Source organism: Neltuma alba, unplaced genomic scaffold, assembly GCF_004799145.2.
Source record: "Neltuma alba isolate B1F8T4 unplaced genomic scaffold, ASM479914v2 tig00000520_pilon, whole genome shotgun sequence".
Lineage (NCBI taxonomy): Eukaryota > Viridiplantae > Streptophyta > Magnoliopsida > Fabales > Fabaceae > Neltuma > Neltuma alba.
In genome coordinates this window covers 14738-34959 of record NW_021632081.1, presented here as the reverse complement: position 1 = coordinate 34959, position 20222 = coordinate 14738, and the positions used below count along the sequence as shown (strand labels likewise).

At 32.6% G+C, this 20222-nt stretch overlaps 1 protein-coding gene and 1 pseudogene across 1 annotated transcript; both read left to right on the top strand.

The window, feature by feature from the left end:
• The first annotated feature begins 2776 nt into the window (after window positions 1-2776).
• LOC114740130 (50S ribosomal protein L33-like) lies at window positions 2777-2947 on the top strand (annotated as a pseudogene).
• An 8635-nt stretch (window positions 2948-11582) lies between these two features.
• Window positions 11583-15769, top strand: LOC114740103 (uncharacterized). Its single transcript, XM_028928232.1, has 3 exons — window positions 11583-12335; window positions 12849-13036; window positions 14333-15769. Exons 1-3 carry the CDS (start codon window positions 11645-11647, stop codon window positions 14819-14821), a joined length of 1368 nt encoding a protein of 455 aa, XP_028784065.1. The 5' UTR covers window positions 11583-11644; the 3' UTR covers window positions 14822-15769.
• The last annotated feature ends 4453 nt before the right edge of the window (window positions 15770-20222 follow it).

The following is a 20222-nucleotide window of genomic DNA, read 5'->3' as shown; positions in this document are numbered from 1 at the left end:
GCACTAACAGGAGCAGTGGTAGGCAGTGATGAAAGATTCTCGGTCCTCATTAGACGGGAGAACACCTCCTGAAGGGTAGGAATCTCATATCCAGACAGAATTTGAGAGCGAACAGCCTCATACTCAGGCGGGAGACCAGTAAGGAAACTCATGATGGCCATGTGTTCTCGTTGAGCTTGTTGAGCCTTCAGATCAGTAGTTAAAGGCATTAGGACATTCAGTTCTTCATACATTCGTTTGAAGTCCATGAAGTAGGCCTTGAGAGGATGATCCTGCTTTTCTGCACGATAGAAAGCCTTGCAAACCTCATAAACACGAGAGATGTTGCCCTTCCCTGAGTATAAAAATTCTAAATAATTCATCAGTTCTTTAACAAATTCACAGTGAGTAACAGAGGGAATAATCTCACTGTCGATAGAGTTGCGGATTTGTAAGAACAGTCGTGCATCATCCCGCAACCATGATTGACGAGAGTCATTTTTCGGGGGGTCGTCAGTTAAGTGACCCTCTTTCTCAATGCTTCGCAAGTAGATACGAATAGTCTTACTCCAATCCAGATAATTTGTCCAATTCAATTTGTGTTCAGTAATCTTAACGACTACTGGAACCACTTCAGAAGTAACTGTAGACTTGGTATCACCCATGAGGAATCAACAGAGAGGGTGAACAAAAAGAAAGGTTCAAATAGTGACAAAAAGGAAATGAGAAACCACAAATAGTCACACCAGGGACCAACTAACAATCTCCAAATGTAGCCTTGAAACAGATCAATGACCAGAGGCAAGAAAACAGATCTGAATCTCAAACAGAATGCAACAACGTTGCCTCACAAGACCCAAACACTCTGGATCAAGACAAAGAGAGCGACCCAGATCTGAGACTCACCAGGGATGCGCCAGAAAATGGGAGACGAAGTTAAAAAACCGCTCAGACGTTGGAAAACAGGGCGGCATGTGGACGAACAGTGACAGCGCGTGAAGACTATGGCGGCACGTGAGGCTTACGCGTTGCTCGGACGGCGGCGATACTTCGGGATTCGGCCGGTCGGAACCTCGCGATCCTCCCTGGCCGGCGCGTGCTCCGTTCAGAGGCCAAATAAAGAAGCCCTAATGATGGGCACGAATCTGGACGGCAGGAACAGTGTGTGTATGGCGCAGCAATGTTTAAACAGAGGGAAATTACTCTTATACAGACTGCTCTGATACCATATTGAGAAGGGAAATATGTTTCTTGTATTATTCACATTGAGAATGAGAAAATATATACACAAGGGAGGAGCCTAGGCATTAATGGCTCATTATTAGGAGATAATATCGTATCATATCTAATCTGATCCTATGCTATCATATCCGATTTCCTATACTAATTACAATGATATTTCATATCTTTACACCTTTAATCTCTGGAAAATGCTCAACTCTATCTGTCATCATCCATGGCGTTCAATGTTTGAAATTTTTTTTTTTTTATGATAGCTAAATTCATGATTTTTAGAGATAACCGCTTGTAATTCCTGATATCTTGTTGGCTTTGCATGAAATGGGGCTGTTCTCTTTGAAGACATTATTCAGATGATGTGTCACGGCTTTGATTTGTGTGAATTAAAATTTATCCCGAAGCTATTTTAGCACTTACAAGTTACAATGTTTGTAATTGAATCCTTAATTTTATCGGCGTTGGTTCCCGAAATTTTATTGAATTTTTAAACTTGGCCTCTAGACCTAAATTGTAAGTATCTTGGTATTCTCTTTTGGTTTTTCTCAAGTATCTTTGTTTCCTTTGGGTGTAATCTCGTTCAGGGTATTGAGGGTGCCCCTCCATACAATTGTTTTTTATGTGGGCTCTAACTCCCATCATTGCATTGCAAAGACCTCTCAAGGCTTGTTTGGACTACCATTGGAAAGAATGGCTTTTATCTCAACTACTCAACTAACTTTTGTATAAGAAGATTTAAATTAATATAACGTGATTTATGTTTAGATTTTTTTCATAAAAAAGTTAGTTTGACAAAAATTAATTCGGATGATATATTGAAAAGTTAGTTTAAAAAGGTTTAAATATGAAGAAAAACCAAAAGTTAGAAGCGCAAAAAAGCTGTTCTAACTCTAAAATGGCCTTTGGACAAAAAGTCAGTTGCTCCCAAAACCTTGCAAAACATTATTTTTTACATCCGACTAGCTTTTTTTGGCCCAACTGACTTCCTAATGCTATTTCAAACATGCACTCAATTGTCGCACTCAAGCTTGCCTGCCATTCAAGCCGCTCTTTGTGAAACTATCTTGAGGTTCTAAATATATTCCATGCCAAGCTTCTCACTCACGCACTAGGGCATTTCACTGCATTTACTTTTATCCTTTTGGTTGGAACGAATTAATGCGTATTCAAAGCGTGAAGAAGATTTTTAGGCTACAAGTAGAGTCAGACCCATTATGTGAAGTATGTAAGTCTCAATTCTACTCAAACTATAGTTGAGAAGAATTACATCTCAATTCTGCTATTAGTTTGCTTAACTCTCTTAATACTGTAAAAAATGGCATGGGGTTGGTTTCATCCACAAAATGTAATGATACACTAACAAAGATTTACTGATAGAGACTAAATTAAAATTTTTTAAAGCTATTAATTATTAACTTGAGTTTTACTAGGGCTTCTATTGAGAATTGAATGAAACTTCATGGACAAACAAAGTAACCCCAAAAGAAATGAAACCTTGGATGATCATAAAGAGAGGTTTTTGTTTTTGTTTTTGCTTTTGGACAGAATAAGCCAATAGAAAATGGGAGACAAGAAGAAGAAGGCTCAAATGTTTGTTCGGCTTGTTTCTGCTACTGGGACTGGATTCGATGTCAAGAGGAAACCTAGGACGTTTACAGAGAAGCTTGAGCTTTAAAAGTTTGACGCTAGAGCTAATCGTCATGTTCTATTCACAGAGGCAAAAATGAAGTGACAAAGGCACCTTTCATGTCTGTCATCCATTGAAATTGCTGCAAATTCCTACTGCATTTTCTGGACTTTGAGCAGTTTATATCAGAGATGCAATCTTATAAACTTTTCTACAAATTCCGCCTCATTTCCTTTGAATTCAGGTTGAGTTTGAGTTCTTCTTATTGCCCATCCTCAGGTGTTTCCACTTTTTGTTGCTTGGGCTTGAATTTAGATTTGAGAACTCCTTTCTCAATTTGCGTGTACATTGTGTTCCTCAATAATTATGTATCATCATCTAAATATACAAATTCTTTTCCTTTTATTTCCCCTTCGTTAACTAGATCTTCTATTCCAACTCTCAGTTAAAATATATTCAAATTTTTATGCTGTTTTGTGATGCTGCTTTCCCTGCTGCCATTATATCTGGTAAAATATGTTAAGTGTTTACACAGAAAGCATCTATACGATTTAGATTACTCTTACGCAGCTTCCCCATTGATTGTGCTTCAATATATTGATCTCATTAGCTTTGTTTTCCATTTTATTATTTTAATTTTGTCGAATCCTCATCAGCCACTTTGGAGAATCTCTGTTTGGATATTAATTTGGAGGTCTAGATCTGGTTTTACAAGTCTAATATCTACTAAATGCTTAAATCCCTTTTTTTTCCAGATACAAGGGGTATCTGGATAAAAATCATATCACAGTTTTAGAAACGATTTTACAGGTTTCAAAATAAGTATGTGAGAAGAATTTTACTTTAACTTGCATGTGGACATTTTTTTAAAGTGCTGCCAAACACCATCTCAAGCAGAAGATTGTTTTTGTAAAACTTTTTGTTAAATTAAGTTTTTCTCATGTCATTTTAAATAGCAAATAGCCAAACATAGTCATCAATGTGGTCATAGCCACACTTCCAGTGGTGATTGCCTGACAGTTTTTACTGATATGGCAATACCCATACATAGTACGTAAATCACTATATAATTGGGGGCATTTCCATTAAAGACTAACTTAATTAGCAAGTTAATTGAAATTACTTTAAATTTACAAAATTATTCAGCAGGATCTTCATTTTTGTTAAGAAAAAAGATAAATGATCCCTTTTGGGAAAGAAAACACCCATAGCGAGGGATGGTTGCTTAACGTGTAATTTATCAAAATCAATTTTTTAACCTTCAACAAACAAATAATCCCTCTTACGAAAGATAAGTTTTCCTATTCTTGGCAAAAGAAACAGTCCTACCCTACTTGGACCGTACGTGTTTTTGGGAGAACTAGAAATTTCTCTCCCGTATGATGCACAGACTAAAATATTTGATTAAATTTTAAATTCTAATAAATTGTATTGTTTAAGATAGCTGAAGATTTATTTTTTATAGAAGTGTGTTTTTTTTTCCTTCAGATTGTATTTGAATTAAAGATGTGGAATTTAGGGGAAACATATGAAAATTTAAAATTAATTATTTATCTCTTCATTTAAACCCCAATTGACATATTATTTTATGATACTTCTCATTTAATTTAATATATTTAAATCCTAATTAAGATATTATTAAAATTTAAAATTAATTATTAATTTCTTCATTTAAGCCTCCATTAAAATCTCATTTAATAATGATACTCCTCATTTAATTCAATATACCAAAATCCCAATCAAAATATTATTAAAATCTTATTATTAATTGAATATATTCGGATCTTATAATATCATACCCGACCCGTTTTAAGCGAATCGGGTATTACAAGTTTTTAAGAATATAATTGATTGATGATTGATGATGATTGATTTCACCCCCAAAAAAAAAAGCTTAAAATTATTAAATGAGAGTTTAGGAACCTTCAAAGCACCTAAACAAAAATGTTTTCATGCAAATTAAGATAAAATTTTTCTCACATACTTATATCAAATGTTGTAAAATCACTTCCTAAGCTAATCCAAACCCTTTTTAAACCCCAAATAAGGAATTTCTTCCAAAATGTGTTGTTATTTGCAAACCAAGTATCATTAAGACCAATTAAAATGTGAGAATCAAATCTGATTTATAATTGGGAAAATAACAAAAAAGAATATGAAAATTGTAAAATTTTAATTCAAGCACCTAACACTTAGGAGAGGAAGTGATGCTTGATCTAATATTTTGTAAATGTAACTAATTGACTAAAATATTCTTATTTCAAAAAATTTATTAACAAATTGTGAATTGGTAATAACAAGTGTTAAATAGCAAATGACAAGAAATTGACTAGCAATGATAAATTTGAAACAAGGATATTTTAGTCATTTAACTATATTTGCAAAATACCAAACCAGGCACTACTTCCACCCTTGAAATTTTGAAGTGCTAGATGCCTGAATTGGGATTTCACAATTTTCAGGTTCTTTTTTTGTCTTTATCCCTTTTAGTAATTTCAAAATTTTTATGTGATTTTTTTTCTATCTATTTTTCGGGCTAAATTATATAAAAACCTCTTGAATTAGGAGTCAGTTGCATATAACCTTCTTGATGTTTGAGAGTTTAAATTCAACCACCCCGATCTTTCAATTTTTTTTTTATTATGGATATCTTACCATTAACTTACCGTTATCTTTTTAATGGAATTTGCCACGTCAAATCAACACAAGGCACCTTGCATCCTAAGTGACATCTTACATGGCATTTGATCTAAGTTAATTTTGTAAAATACCCTTAAACTTTAAACTAATTGCACATAACCCCTTACATTTTAATACTAAACCCTTTTTCATTACTTTTTTGTCCTATTTAATGTTCATCAAAACCATCTCATTACTCTCATTGCAACATTTTTACAATGTTATGGTCTTATTTTATGATCTTAATAAATTTATTAAGATTTTGACAATCATTTATTAATTGAAATAGCAATTTTGTGTGATAAAAATAAAATAAAAATATTATTTAAAAATTTAGGTTGACAAAAAATATAAGAATAAAAGTTCAACATATCGAAGGAAAAAAATGCTAATAAAGGATAAATTAATATTTAAATATTTGCATTGATAATAATATTTGTATATCATCAATGCTTAGTTATTTCAAGAAAAATTAATAAAAATAGTTCTACAATATTTTTTTAATAGAAAACATTTATTAGTGTTTAGTAGGGACTTCATTCTTCTTTATGGCAAAGATGAACTAGAGCCTTGAGCATTAAGAGGCGAGCTATCTTGCAATAAATAATAAAAGAAAAGTTATTATTCTATTTAATATAAATGTATGAATGTAAAGCAAATCAAATTTTATAATTAAATAAAATTACAAGTGTTTGTTCTGTTTGACTTGATACAACGTTTTTCTTTTTCTTTTTCTTATACACTTTTTTATTGGGATTAGGAGGAGTCTTACAACCCCATGCATCATGACAAATTTTTCCACAATTACCACACTTTGTGGTGGTTCTTTTTTTACTTATGTTTGATGGGTCTTGTTGCTCATTTGGAGCTTTCTTTCTTCTTTTTTTTCCCAAGTATACCAGGTGGCCTATTATACTCTGGTGGTTGTAAGGGAACTATTGTAGATTGTGGCCAATGTTCTTCACTAGGCACTGCACCTATTACTAAAGCATAAGCTCTCATGCATAAATCTTTGCTATAATATGTAGAGATATAATCTTTAGGTACTCCTCTCATTTGATAAATTGTAGCCACATCTTGTCCACAAGGGATACTAGTCAAATCCCAAGCCTTACATGTACAAGCTATCATCTTAAGATCTGCCACCTCCCTCTTTTATGGTCTCCGCAACTCAATCCTTCCATCACCTGTCATATAACATATATAATCCTTGAAGCCATCCTTTGCTCTTTGAAGCTTTCTAATAATTCGATGACATATTGCATTTTGAGATCTCTCCATACCTGCTCTCTTTGCAACCATTTTCTTCATTAGTATCCTTCTAATTATTTCACACATTACGATGATTGGCTTGTTCCTTGCAACCAATATAAAAGAGTTGAATGTCTCTATAATGTTGTTTTGCACAATATCACACTTGGCATTTGTTGAGAATGCATGCTTACTCCAAAGTTTAGGGTCATATTCATCTAATTAGTTAGCAGCGCTGGGCAAGCTTTTTTAGTCGTTTCATATGGTGATTGAACTCTTGTTTAGTTATTGTCTTGAATGCATTTTGTAGCTCATTTTTCAAACTCTTTTCTTTATATTTGAGCTTGAAATTAGCATAGAAATGCCTAACCCGGAACCTATGCTCACATTTCATTGCCTTGAGCACCTCTTGCAACCACTGAAATTTAATCAAATATATCTATAAAAATTGAATAATCAGTTATCACTAGTAAAAAGATAAACATACAATAAATATATTATAAGCAAAATACTTTTTGTATATCTCACAATCCAACCTTTATCTTTACATGAGCCAACGTCCTCAAATAGCAAATTCAAGGACCAATTCCAACTATCCTTGCACTCAAATTCTACAATAGCATATGCTATAGGATACATATTCTCATTTGCATCTTTTCCAACTATAGAAAGAAGGTGGCCTCATGTAGGCTAATCATATGTGTAGATGGTTGTTTCTTGAAAAGATGCACTGAGACACATATAGTCACTTAAATCGTGACCCTTGTGCCTTAACCATTATTGCACTTTTGGGGTTAGATTTCATTATTACTCCATAGCATGCATATATTTTGGCGAATTGCTCCACATCACAACCTTCTTACAATTCTAATGCCATTCATTTTGCTCCACATGCAAAAATTTTGAAATTTCATCATTATAATCCCTTGGCACTTGATTTGCGAATGCTATTGCACTCTAGTTTAGTTGGTCTCTAATGTGTTCAATGTAACTATTTGACAACCAACCTATAGTCACCCATTTGTTTTCTTTTTCCCATCCACAATTGTGCTTCTTCTGGTGAAATGACTTAATTTGAAATGCATCCCTAGCATGAGTTCTTTATGCATATAACCCATTCACAATTTTGCTTGCACTTCACGTCGATTTGTGATGCTTTATTTTTTTTTATATACTCAAACTCAATGTCGTTTTCAATGGCATATTGCTTTAATGCTTGCCTATAAACTTTGAAGTTTCCAAACTTCATAGCAACTTGAAAATTGATAGGTCTTTTACAATCTGTCTTTTCATCAAACTCATTAGATGATTCTCTTTCTATTTGCTGGCCTTCATTATTTGATTCATTATCTGATCCAATTAGACTTGGCAACTCTTCACTATCATCATATAATTAGATTGCACTTGTCCATACCAATCATATCCACTTTGTGCCTCTTCATTCCTCATATCTCTACTCTTGGATCCTTCAAGTGGGTTATCACACAATCATTGATTAACTTCTACTTCTATCTCCTTCATCAAGATTTTCAAATGATAAATCTAGTTGCTCGGTATCACTATCAAAAAATTCTCACCCATTCAAATCAATTTAGATGTTTAATTCCTCTTCAACTCTTTGTTCCTCCTCATATATTAAATTCTCTTCTCTATTAGCCATATTCTTTTTCATTGTTGTCACAATAACCTAACATAAATAAAATATAAACATTGAAAGAAAATTTCATGTGAGATAAGGATGAAAAAGTTAAGTTGATATGATTAAAAAGATAATTTTCGATTAATTAATTCTTTATACTTTGAAAAAAATTCTTTTTCAATTTTGCTTGCATAAAGTTATCCTTTAGTTTTGCCGCTATCAAATAAAGATGAAAAAGTTTTGCTATTATGAAAAAAGAATATATTCTTTAGTTTTGCTGCTATGTGAAGAAGATTACTCCTAATTTTCAATGAAATTTTTTCATATTTTCCATTTAGTAATTTCTTGATTTTAAATTTTCTTGTTGAAGATATACAAAGCAATACAAGAAAACTAACCAAAAATAAAAATTGAAAAGAGCCTAAAATTACAATGTTCGACTAGATTATGAAGTATCTTGATGCACCCACCCTATGAGTATGTTGTGAAAATGGTTATTGGCAGCTTGAAGATGTAAGAATTGAGATAATAGTTTAACTTGATGCAACTAGTAGTAGAGAATCTAGAAAAATGGGGATAAAATCTATTTGTCCATAGAATTATGAAAGCCAAAAGAAAAAATCATGGCCTCACAAATATGATGTTCACCTTGACAATGAATGACAAAGGAAAAAAAAATAGTGATAGATTGATACTTCTTCTTCTTCTTCTTCTTCTTTTTTGGCTAATTGTCGACTCGATCTCCACTCTTAGCTTACTAGCTTTGGTCATGAAATACTAAACAAGATTGGAAGTTTAATTTGACAGCATGAGGATTTCATCAGAATTGAAAGGTAAAAAGCGAGTTTCGGCAAAGAAATACTACAAAATCACTTTTAAATTGAAAACCATGGTTTGAGGTATAAAACCATGGTTTTTCATAAAGTGGAGTTTTTTTGCTTTTGAAGGTATAAAACATGGTTTGTAATATAAAAATAGATAAATAAGAAAGATAAAATATATTGGGATCTTATATTCAAAATCAAATTAAATATCCAATTGGCTCTTATATTAAGGACGAGAAGTAATATTAATTAATTATAACTTTTTTATATAAAATTTATTATTTCAAGTAAAAATATAAATTGAAATCTATTTTTCTATAATTATCATATTAACTTAGGTCTTTTTTAGTAATTTACAAATAAAAAAATAATTATGATAACAACCACTCATACATTTTTACTTTATCAAAATCTTTTTTTTTTTCACAGAATCTATTCTTTTAAAATCTATTCACAAAATCTATACTTTTTAAAAGTACTTTTTGATAAATTGAGACAAATTTATTTACATATTTACTTCATATACCGTAAAATTACCTTTAAAATTATGGTTTGGTTTGGTTTTTATATAAACATCTCTTGAATGAGCAAAAGGTTTTTTTAAATATAAAATGACATTTTAATCCTTCTATAAAAATGATATAATTATTATAAAATGATTATATTAGATGGGATGCCAAACAGGATACGAGGTGTCTTGTGTTGATCTAATGTAGCAAATTTTATGAAAAAGATAACAGTGAGTTGACAAGAAGATGTCCATATTAAAAAAAAATTGAAGAGTAAAAATATTATAACCTCCCTTATATTTTGTCTTAATTACACAGATCTTCCCTCTATTTTAAAAACATACTCTTAAGTCTAAATTGTTAACTTCGTTAAGAATATTCTAAAAAGATGTTTTTTTAATTAAAATTTATGTTGAAATACTTTCTATTCACTAATTTACCCTTTATAATACTAAATTTCTAAATTTTGGCTAAAACTATTTTGAAGATTTTAAGATTTTCTTGTTTAACTCAATTTTATTTTTTATTTTTACAAATTGTTGTTTGTTTATGGGCTAGAAAATTAAGTAATTTAGTTAATGTAAACATAGAAAATATTGAATAGAAATTTGATCAATTTTTTAAATAAATATATAATCAATCAAATTGAATAAGTTATAAATATTTGCAACAATTTTTTTAAAAAAATAAATTATAAATTGAAATGATTTATATAGTTTTTCAAACTCACATAATTTATATATGATAAAAGATAAACATTCAAAATATTTTCTAACCATTTAAATGAAACCTTAAATTTCAATGTTTCAAGAAGAATTTAAATTATATAATTCTATAATATAATCAAAATTAAAAATTTTGAAAATACATGTACTACTTCTGATCTTAAATATAAAATTTAGTTGACTAATTTGAATAGATTAAAGAAATAAGTTAAGTTAGTTATTTGTAATAAATATGTGTTATATTTCCTAAAATATTCTTGTTAATCAAGTGTATTGATTAGAACTACTATTATTCGAAAGATTATCTTGAGAAAAAAATAGATAAATATGAGGGACAAGTGGGATTGGGGTCTTATATTTAAGACCAATATAAAAGTCAAACGAAGTCTTATATTAAGGACTAGATGTAACATTATAATGATTTTTTGTTGTATCAAAAATTATTATTTTTTATATATGTACATGTTTAAATAATGTTTATGTTAAAGAGAGATATTTTGATCAAAATAAAAATTTGAAAGTTAAACTTAATAATTAACTAATTGTTGGATGGATGGAAATGAAATTTTGAAAATACAAGGAAAGTTTGTGTAATATACATTTTAATTTTAAGAAAAATTTATATACATTTTTAAAATAAAAGAGATATTTCTGTAATTTAGGTAGAACAGAGGATAGTCAACATATTTTACTGAGAAATGAGAGATGGGGGTTGAATTTGAACTTTCAAATATTAAGAAAATTTTATGTAACTGGCATATAATTTAGAAGGGTTTTATATAGTTTAGTCTGTTTCTTCGGTTTGAAACTCAAAACAAAAATGCATCAAAGAGACTGATTCATTTAATGAGGCGCTCATGGCATGTGCCCCATCTACTGGGCTGAGATCTCCTGCACCATCTCCTCGTTGCTGTATTCTGGTAAATCTCAATCTTTTGTTACGTGGCAACAACTTAAAGTGGCGCTGGCTGCTTGCAAGTGGGGTCTTGAGATGACTACAATAGTGCCTAAAGCATCTAATCACTCCACCCCAGTTTAAACTTGAACTCAGCCCACATCACATCACCGAGAAACGTTTCAGTTTCAATTTCAATTTCCACCGATCAGTTTTCTTGGCCTCAGCTCTTGCCCGGTGGTCTCGTACCCCCAGAAGAGAACAAAATTGAATTAAAAAAATGTCATGGTTGGCTCACTCTTTGGCAAACTCTCTCCGACTCGAACTCGACGGCGACGACGACGGCGACGGAGCCGATGAATACGATGATGAAGAAAACAACGTCGAACCTCATCGTTCTCACGTCTCGCCAACTCATTCGCCCGGAAACGATCAACGTTATCATCAGCGGCAACCGCACCAAACGCAAGACGATGAATTTGAATCAGACAATGATGCGCAACTTCGAGGAGTCAAAGAGGACCTTGACGAATTGAAGCAAGCCCTAACTCGCCAATTTTGGGGAGTGGCTTCTTTCCTAGCTCCGACCCCAACAAACTCCCACCCTCCTTCTAAACAGACGTTTTCTGATCCCGCGGCATTAACCGGTAATCAATCGGAGCCATCTGATCAATGTGCTTCTGGAAGTGGTGAAGGAATTGATGTGCACGATGGCCTTGGAATTTCCTGGATTGGGCGTGAAGAAATTGAAGGTCGATTCCGTAATGAAGTTCCAGGAGTTTCGTTTACGGCTTCGGATTTGAGTTCGCATGGCCCGGAGTATGTTGAGAATGGGGAATTTGAAATGGATGAGCCTGATCTTAAACAAGCAATTGGAATTACAGAGGAGGCGTTGACCTTCGCGAGAAATATAGCGATGCATCCTGAGACGTGGTTGGATTTCCCTATTGACGAGGAAGAAGACACTGCTGGTGAGTGTGCTTCACTATCAAAATCTCTCTCTCTCCCTTTTTTGTGAGAACGAGTTTTTTCCATTGAAATTCCTGGTGCTATTTGAGTTATTAATTGTTAATTTTAGGAGCTTCCATTGAAATTCTTGGTGCCTTTTGAGTTGTTAACTATTCCTTTTTCGACATTAGCTCAGTTTTATTGCTGTCTCTGGAAATGCCTCGCAAACTTATTTTGTCCCCGAGATGTGGTTTTCTATTATGGCAATTATCTGCCTCTCACGGGGTTCTGAGTTCTGCATGGAAGTGTATGTGAGCTGATTTGATTACACATAATGTTTTGCTGGGATGAACTTGAATCCCAAAAAAATAATCCAGTTGACAGTAATTGACAAATTTGAGATACTGTAAACAAATGTTGAAAAATCTGTGGAGTTGTGAAATCACATCATTTACTCTTTTGTCATCCGTTATGCATATCAATTGCATGATCATTTTGGCTGTCTGCCACAACTCATGCTACCGAATGACTTGCAGATTTTGACATGTCTGATGCTCAGCAGGAGCATGCTTTTGTCATAGAGAGACTTGCTCCACGGTTAGCTGCACTCAGAATTGAACTGTGTCCTTGCCATATGAGTGAAGGTTACTTTTGGAAAGTCTATTTTGTACTTTTGCATTCTAGACTTAATAAACAAGATGCTGGAGTCTTGTCTACTCCCCAGGTAAATTACTATGGGTGTTTTCTGCTCCATTTATGTTGACCTTTTTGACGCCATATGTGACAACCTATTGGAAGATTCCATTAGTGAAGTCAATTTAAGATGCATTGGTTAGGTATTTTGTTCCCATTTAGTTACTTGGGCCTTTTGAGCCGGAATGAATGTTGTGGTGTATTTCTTAGATGGAATATGCTCACTATCTGTCTGTAGGATTTTAGTCTTAAATTTTGTCACTTCAAATATGATCTTATCTATCTGTAGGATTTTAATGTTAAATTTTGTTATTTTAATTTTGCAATATAAGATAGGAGGACCAGTAATTGCTAAGCCCGGGAACAGTCTTACAAAGTGCTAATAATTCATTTAGATAATGAAACGGAAGAGTTAATGGAATTAGAAATTTAGAGTACTGTTTCAAGAAACAGTTCCTTTGGTTGATGTACTTAGTGCTCACCTTTGTCAGACTTAACCTTTGAATGCAATTCGAAGTTCTTGTCCTTGGTGTAGCATTACATCTTTCTTGAATTTTGGGATTCTTGATGGGTGTCTTGTTTGTCCATTGTTATTGAAAAAATTAAAATAAAATAAATACACAGCCATGTCAGGCAGAAGATTAATGGAGGTTTCTATGCAATGCTTCACCCAATCATCTTCTTCTTCTTCCTTTTTTTTCCCCCGTGCTTCTGCTTATATGATGAGTTTCCTTCAATTTGAACATTTTGTTGTGTTTGCTCCAGTTTTGTAGACCTTTACCTCTTCTGTGGTATTGTTCTCGGTTTGACCGCAACTCATCTTTCAAAAGGAAATGTGAATGCTCATTGGAACACTTCATTTAATTTAATAATTTTTCCTTGCATGTTCTCTGGCTGTCATAGTTGTTTCAGTCAAAAGTACCTATGATGGTTCTGGCTTTAGTTTGTCTTTATTATTATTATTATTATTATTATTATTTTAGAGTTGGTTAACTCAAAGCAGGCATCAAATGATAATTGTGTTTTAGGATTAGATGTTAATGACTAAATTAATAAGTATGAAAATATAGAAGAGCAGGTTTATATGAGAGGAGATTATTTGCAAAGACAATTATTTTAACTTCAGCCCGGAAAGAGTTAGCTTCATTATAGTTAAGCTATGAAGGTTTGCTTTTTTCTAGAAGTTTAATGCAGTGTCTTGTGCCTAATGGTTAGTTCCATTCAGTGATCATCATGTAATAAATGCCTTAAAAAGTCACTTCTCAAAAGTTTGAGGCTTTAGTTAGTGGAGAGATTGTTGCAACATTGTTTGTTCTAATGTCTGCAGGTTATGACAGCCAGAGCAATGTGGATGCAGGAGTTGCAGAAGCAAACCAAGCCTGAATCTGAATGGTATGGTAGAAGCACATCCTGTGTAAGAGACATTGCTTCAGATGAGGATCTTCGTCCTAGCATATCTGATTATACCATGTCTCATGGGACACATGGATACGAACCAATCAGTTGTCCCACAGTAGTGGATTATGAGTCTGAGAAGCACACCATTGAAAGTTCTGAAACAGTTTTTACTGATAAGTCTGTCATTGAGGAAAAACCAATTGTTAAAACTGATGACAAGGGATTAACAAGTGATAGATCTTCAAAAATTGCCGTTTCAAACCATGAAGATGGTGAGGATGAATGGCCTGAGGAAGATTCTGAATTGGAGGGAACCATCATCCCAATGGTTAATGAAGACATATCTTTCAGTGATCTCGAAGATGATGATTATGGCATAAAACATGTTAAATCCAAAACAGATCCAAAGACAATATGAAATTTCAATGCAAAATACATGTCTGTTGTGGAAGTGAGAACACTGCAGTGTCCCTGGTGTCGGGGGTTAAAAAGCTGGCAGTGGTGTCTTGGGCACCAAGACAAGGTCAGGGACATTCTGGTTTCACTATATAATGATGTAGAAACATTTGTCGGAACATCGCACGAAATATTGACATATCCAAGTGTAAATTCAAAACCACATTCGTCCTTGTCTTCAATTGTTCATAAGAGTGAATATCCAACTGGAACATAAGATGGATGTTTGAAGCCAGAACCATATTTTCGGCTAATTAGACTTGGAAACTTTATTAGCGGAGTTCAGGATAATACTTGGCTTGAACAGATCTCAACAATGCTGTTGCTACCAGCGAACCGAAAATTTGTGTTTGATGTCACCGGGAGAGTGACATTGGAAACAGTTAAATCGTTCATGGAGTTTCTGTTATGGAGGATAACAGATTGAATGAAAAGTTCATGATGAGACTTTTGGCAAAGGATTGGTACTTGTCAGATACGCGGGCGCCATCTTGCAATGTGTTTACATATTCTTGGTGGTAGTAAGATTGTGGTGCTTGCCTGGTTTGATGATTATTTCAAACTGATAAAGTGCAGTGCTTTTGGAATCTAAGGACAACAAAAATTGGATGTTAAACGCATATGTCCTTTCCAGGACTTTTAAATGGAGTTGCGCTTGGCAATAATGTTTAGCTGTCTCCTTTGCCATACTGAAAATCTGAAATGGTTTGATTAGTGTTTAATGCTCTTAATGTTTAATATGATGCATGCATGCAATATTTGTTGAGTTCAATGTCTCATTGTGCAAAAATTAGGGTCAATCTTTAGAACGTATCGAGGGAAGTCAAAAGAACTAAACCAAGCAGCTCTATAATTGTCATTTTATGGACAATCCATGTAGATCTATGTATAAAATGAATGTGTTGCTCTACAACAGTTTATGAACGCAAAGTCAACCAATTTTACCTTGCCTTGAAATATTTCCTTCTCCCTTCTCCTGAAGAAAACTCGGTTCCGATATCACGGTATCTTTCTTTCTTTCTTTGTTTTTCCCAACTCCAATCATACAACTTAGGGAATTAAAAATCCTTTGATTAGGCAGTGAATTAAAAATTGCTATAAATTATAAGCAGTAGACGATTAATTCGGGCAAAAACAGTTAAATACCCCTAAAATATTGAATACTTAAAAGAGTACTAAATTTACAAAATACAGGACAAATCCAAAGGCACTTATTTGAGACTTTTAGAATTCGGTGAATTGACTTTGGGTGTGTTTGGATTAGCGGTGGGAGAAGTAACTTTTTTTCAATCTGACTTTTACAAAAGTCAGATTGGGTAAAAGTCAGATAGGATAATGTTATTTATGTTTGGATTGGATTTTGTAAAAAAGTCAGTTTGAGAAATGTAAACTTGTTTGGATGACTAATAAAAAAGTTAGTTTATATGTAAAATGAACAAAAAGGATATGAATTTTATTAAGTAATACTACTTCCAGTCCTTAGTATAAGAGTTAGTTTTGATTTTAAATTTGATTCTAAATATAAAACAATAACTATTTATTATAAATAACTAATTTAACTAACTTTTCTAGTCTCTCCAAATTAATTAACTAGCTCTTATATTAAGAATTGGAGGTAGTACATATTTACTATTAAATGTATATAATGTGACAATTGTAAAAAAAAATCAAAATAAAATCATTTAAAATAAAAAATTAATTTATTATTAGAAAGAAATTAAAAAATGCTACCTTTCCACGGCACTGTTACTTTCCACCGGTAAAAGCAGGATTGAAGAGCTTCTTCCATAAGTCCATTTGAGATCTAAAAGTCAGATTATATAAACGTTGTGCCAAACACTACATTTTCTGAAAAAGCACCGTTTGCCATTTGAATCGCACGTTTTGGTGTCCAAACGTGAATGCAAACAGGCCCTTTATTAGGCCTCATGTTAAATAAAATGCAAAATGTGGTCCTACTACCTTTTGGTTCCAAAAATTACACAACCATTGAGTTATTAAAGCTTCTTAATAATAATTTCACCAAAAAAAAAAGCGCTCCTTAATAATATAACGCAAAATAATATATAAGTATCAAAATTTCGAGATATATATAATAATAATTTAAACAACTCCATGTACATCGATTTTCACAAAACAAGCTACTAGAGCAAGACTAACTAATGGCAAGTAATTTGTGCTGTACATTGATAAGTTCAAGTGGGGACTTACTTGAACTCATTCTCTGTACTCATTAGGGCTATTCACGAGATGGATCGGGATCGGATAGGCTCGTTCTGGTTCCGTCCCGATGAGCAGTACGAGACAGAAAATCTGTCTCATGTTCCAACCCGTCCCGGGGTTGTCCCGGTCCTAGCCAGGACGGGACGGATCCAGGACGTCCCAAAGTTTTTTTTAATTTTTTAAAATTTTTTTAATAAAATATGATTTTTTTAATTATATTTTTTGGGCTTAAACCTTATAAAAACATCTTTTTATTTTCTTTTTTATTTGTTTGGGAACTCTTAAACAAAAGCCCAAAATATTACATATAATAGTCATTAAAAACTCTAAACAAAAGCTTTTAACACAATAAAAACTTGCTAAAAATTCTAATCATCAATAATAGGGGTGTTCACGGGACGGATCGAGACCGGGATAGGCCCGTCCCGGTAAACAGTAACGGGACAGATTTCTGTCCCGTGTCCCGGCCCGTCCCGGGGTTGTCCCGGTCCCGGTCGGGACGGGACGGATCCGGGACGGGACCGAGACGTCCCGAAATTATTATTTTTAATTTTTTTTAATTTTTTTAATTTTTTTAAAAAATCTGATTTTTTTAATTATATTTTTTTTAGCTTAAATCTTATAAAAACATTTTTTTATTTGTTTGGGCACTCTTAAATAAAAGCTCAAAATATTACATATAATAGTTATTAAAAACTCTAAACAAAAGCTTTTAACACAATAAAAACTTGCTAAAAATTCTAATCATCAATAATCTCAAATCATTAACAAATATAAAAACTTTAAATAAATATATCCATAGTTCCATACAATAGTCTCAAATCTTAAAAAAAAAATGAAAAAAAATGATATTATATAAAAAATTAATTTTTTTTTAAAAAAAGGAACCGGGACGGGACGACCCCGTCCCGTCCCGGTCCTTTTTTGTCCCGTCCCGGTTTGTCCCCGTCTCGAAAAATTTCGGGACGGATCCGTCCCGTCCCAATAAGACCAGGACCGGAACGGGCCGACCGGGAGGGCCGGCCTTGAACACCCCTAATCAAAATATCAAATGATTAACAAATATAAAATTCTAAAAAAATATATTTATAATTCCATACAATAGTCTCAAATCTTAAAAAATATAGAAAAAATGATATTATATAAATAGGATAAAACAATTAAAAAATTAAAAAAAAAGGGAACCAAGACGGGACGATCCCGTCCCGTGTCTTGTCCCAAAAAATTTTGAGACGGGTTTTCGGGACGGGTTAGTCCTATCCCAATAAAACCGAGACCGGAACGGATCGACTGGAACGGGCTGGCCTTGAACACCCCTAATACTCATCACTGAATTGTTATTGTCATTTTTTAAGTGGACATTGTTATTGTATTAGCTATTATTATAATCTTATAATTTATATGCAGGTTCTTGTTTAAACTTGTCATTCGCTAAGTTATTTTTATGATTTGTTAAGCGAAAATTGTATTCACTTAGGTATTTTGTTATTCATGTCATATCTTTGCTTGAACTTGTTATCGACTTGTTTTTGTCATCTATTAAGTACAAGTTGTCATTCACTTAGCTTGTTTTGGATTAGCGATGAAAATTGTGGTTTTTATTTTATTCCACTTTTGGCAAACTTAAAATAGAGTAAAATTCAGTTGTCATACTAAAATTTATTTGAATGATTAATGAAAAAGCAAGTTTAGGTGTAAAATCATTTATAAAAAACATGACTTTTATTAAATAATTATATATGTGTGTGTATTAAGATGGTGTAGTTGCTTTGCCTTTGTCCTCGTCCATAATGTAATGGTCTTATTAAAAAACAATCTATGAAGGTAAACTTACAAGAAACTTGCACGTTCTATCACCCAATAAAAAAAAAAACGAAAGACAACTTGTAGTTGACCAAACAAAAAAATTAACTCAACTAATAAAATGAAAATTTACCACCTTCATTATACTTTCACTTAATTTATTTTAAATAAAGCCAGTGAACGCAATAAACAAAACTCGACTAGAAGGGAGAACACTTGAGATTAGTCTTGTGAGGCACAAGAGAAAGAAGGAAGTCAGGACAGAAGGATTGGTAAAAATTTAAAAAGCCAACAACCGCAAATTTAGTAGAAGTACAAACCGCAGGAACACCTCCTTTTTTGCTTAACGCTTCAAAGTCAGATTGGCTCCCAGGTATTTTCTTTTTCAAAAAAATTTAAGCCAATCCAAATATGATGAAAAAAGTGCTTGGCTGAAAAAGTGCTTGGTTGAGTCAAAAGCACTTTTAAAAATGTTTTCTCTCACATATTTTATACGATGTAAAATTATTTTAAAATTATGAATCGGTTTCTATCCAAACATTAAAAGAAAAAAAAAAAAAAAGGCCAAAAGCAGCTTTCCGGATGGGAATGATGTGACTTTTCTTTACTCTATCGTGATTCCAAATACATTTTTAATTGTTATGTAGTCTTTTATATGCAAGTCATTGCTGGAACTTGTCAATGCATAATATAAATCACTAAGCTAAACTTAATCATTTAAATGAAAGTTGCTATTCTCTTTGTTGTTTAACCATTTATATATCTAAAATATGATAGTTATCTTATATACTACTTCTAGTCCTAAATATAAGAGTTAGTTGACTAATTTATGTAGATTAAGAAAATAAGTTAAATTGATTATTTGTCATAAATAGGTGTTGTCCTTGTTAATCAAATATATTAGTTAGAACTATCATTATTAAAAAGATAACTTTGGAAAAAATGAATAAACATGAGAGATAAAGTGGATTGAGATCTTATATTTAGAACTAAAATAAAAGTTAAACAAAGTTTTATATTAAAGACTGTAAGTAGTATTAGTTTGCACAATAATTATTTTTTTTAAACTGAAAAATAATGGAGCCAAATTTCACTTTGACCACCTTTTGCCAGAAATTTTTTAGAGATGGGAGTTTTTCTTTGCCACGTGAGGGATATTAGAGTCAATTTACCAAATTTTGAAATCCTAAATAAATAAGTGCTTCTAAGGGACTGTTAAAAAAACTAAGAAAAATCACTTTTAGGCTCCAAAGTATGGTTTTACCTCAAAATTATCCAAACACCTATCAGTGTGTTGGATCACCGTTTCAATGAAAAAATGTGCCTGGGACTATGTG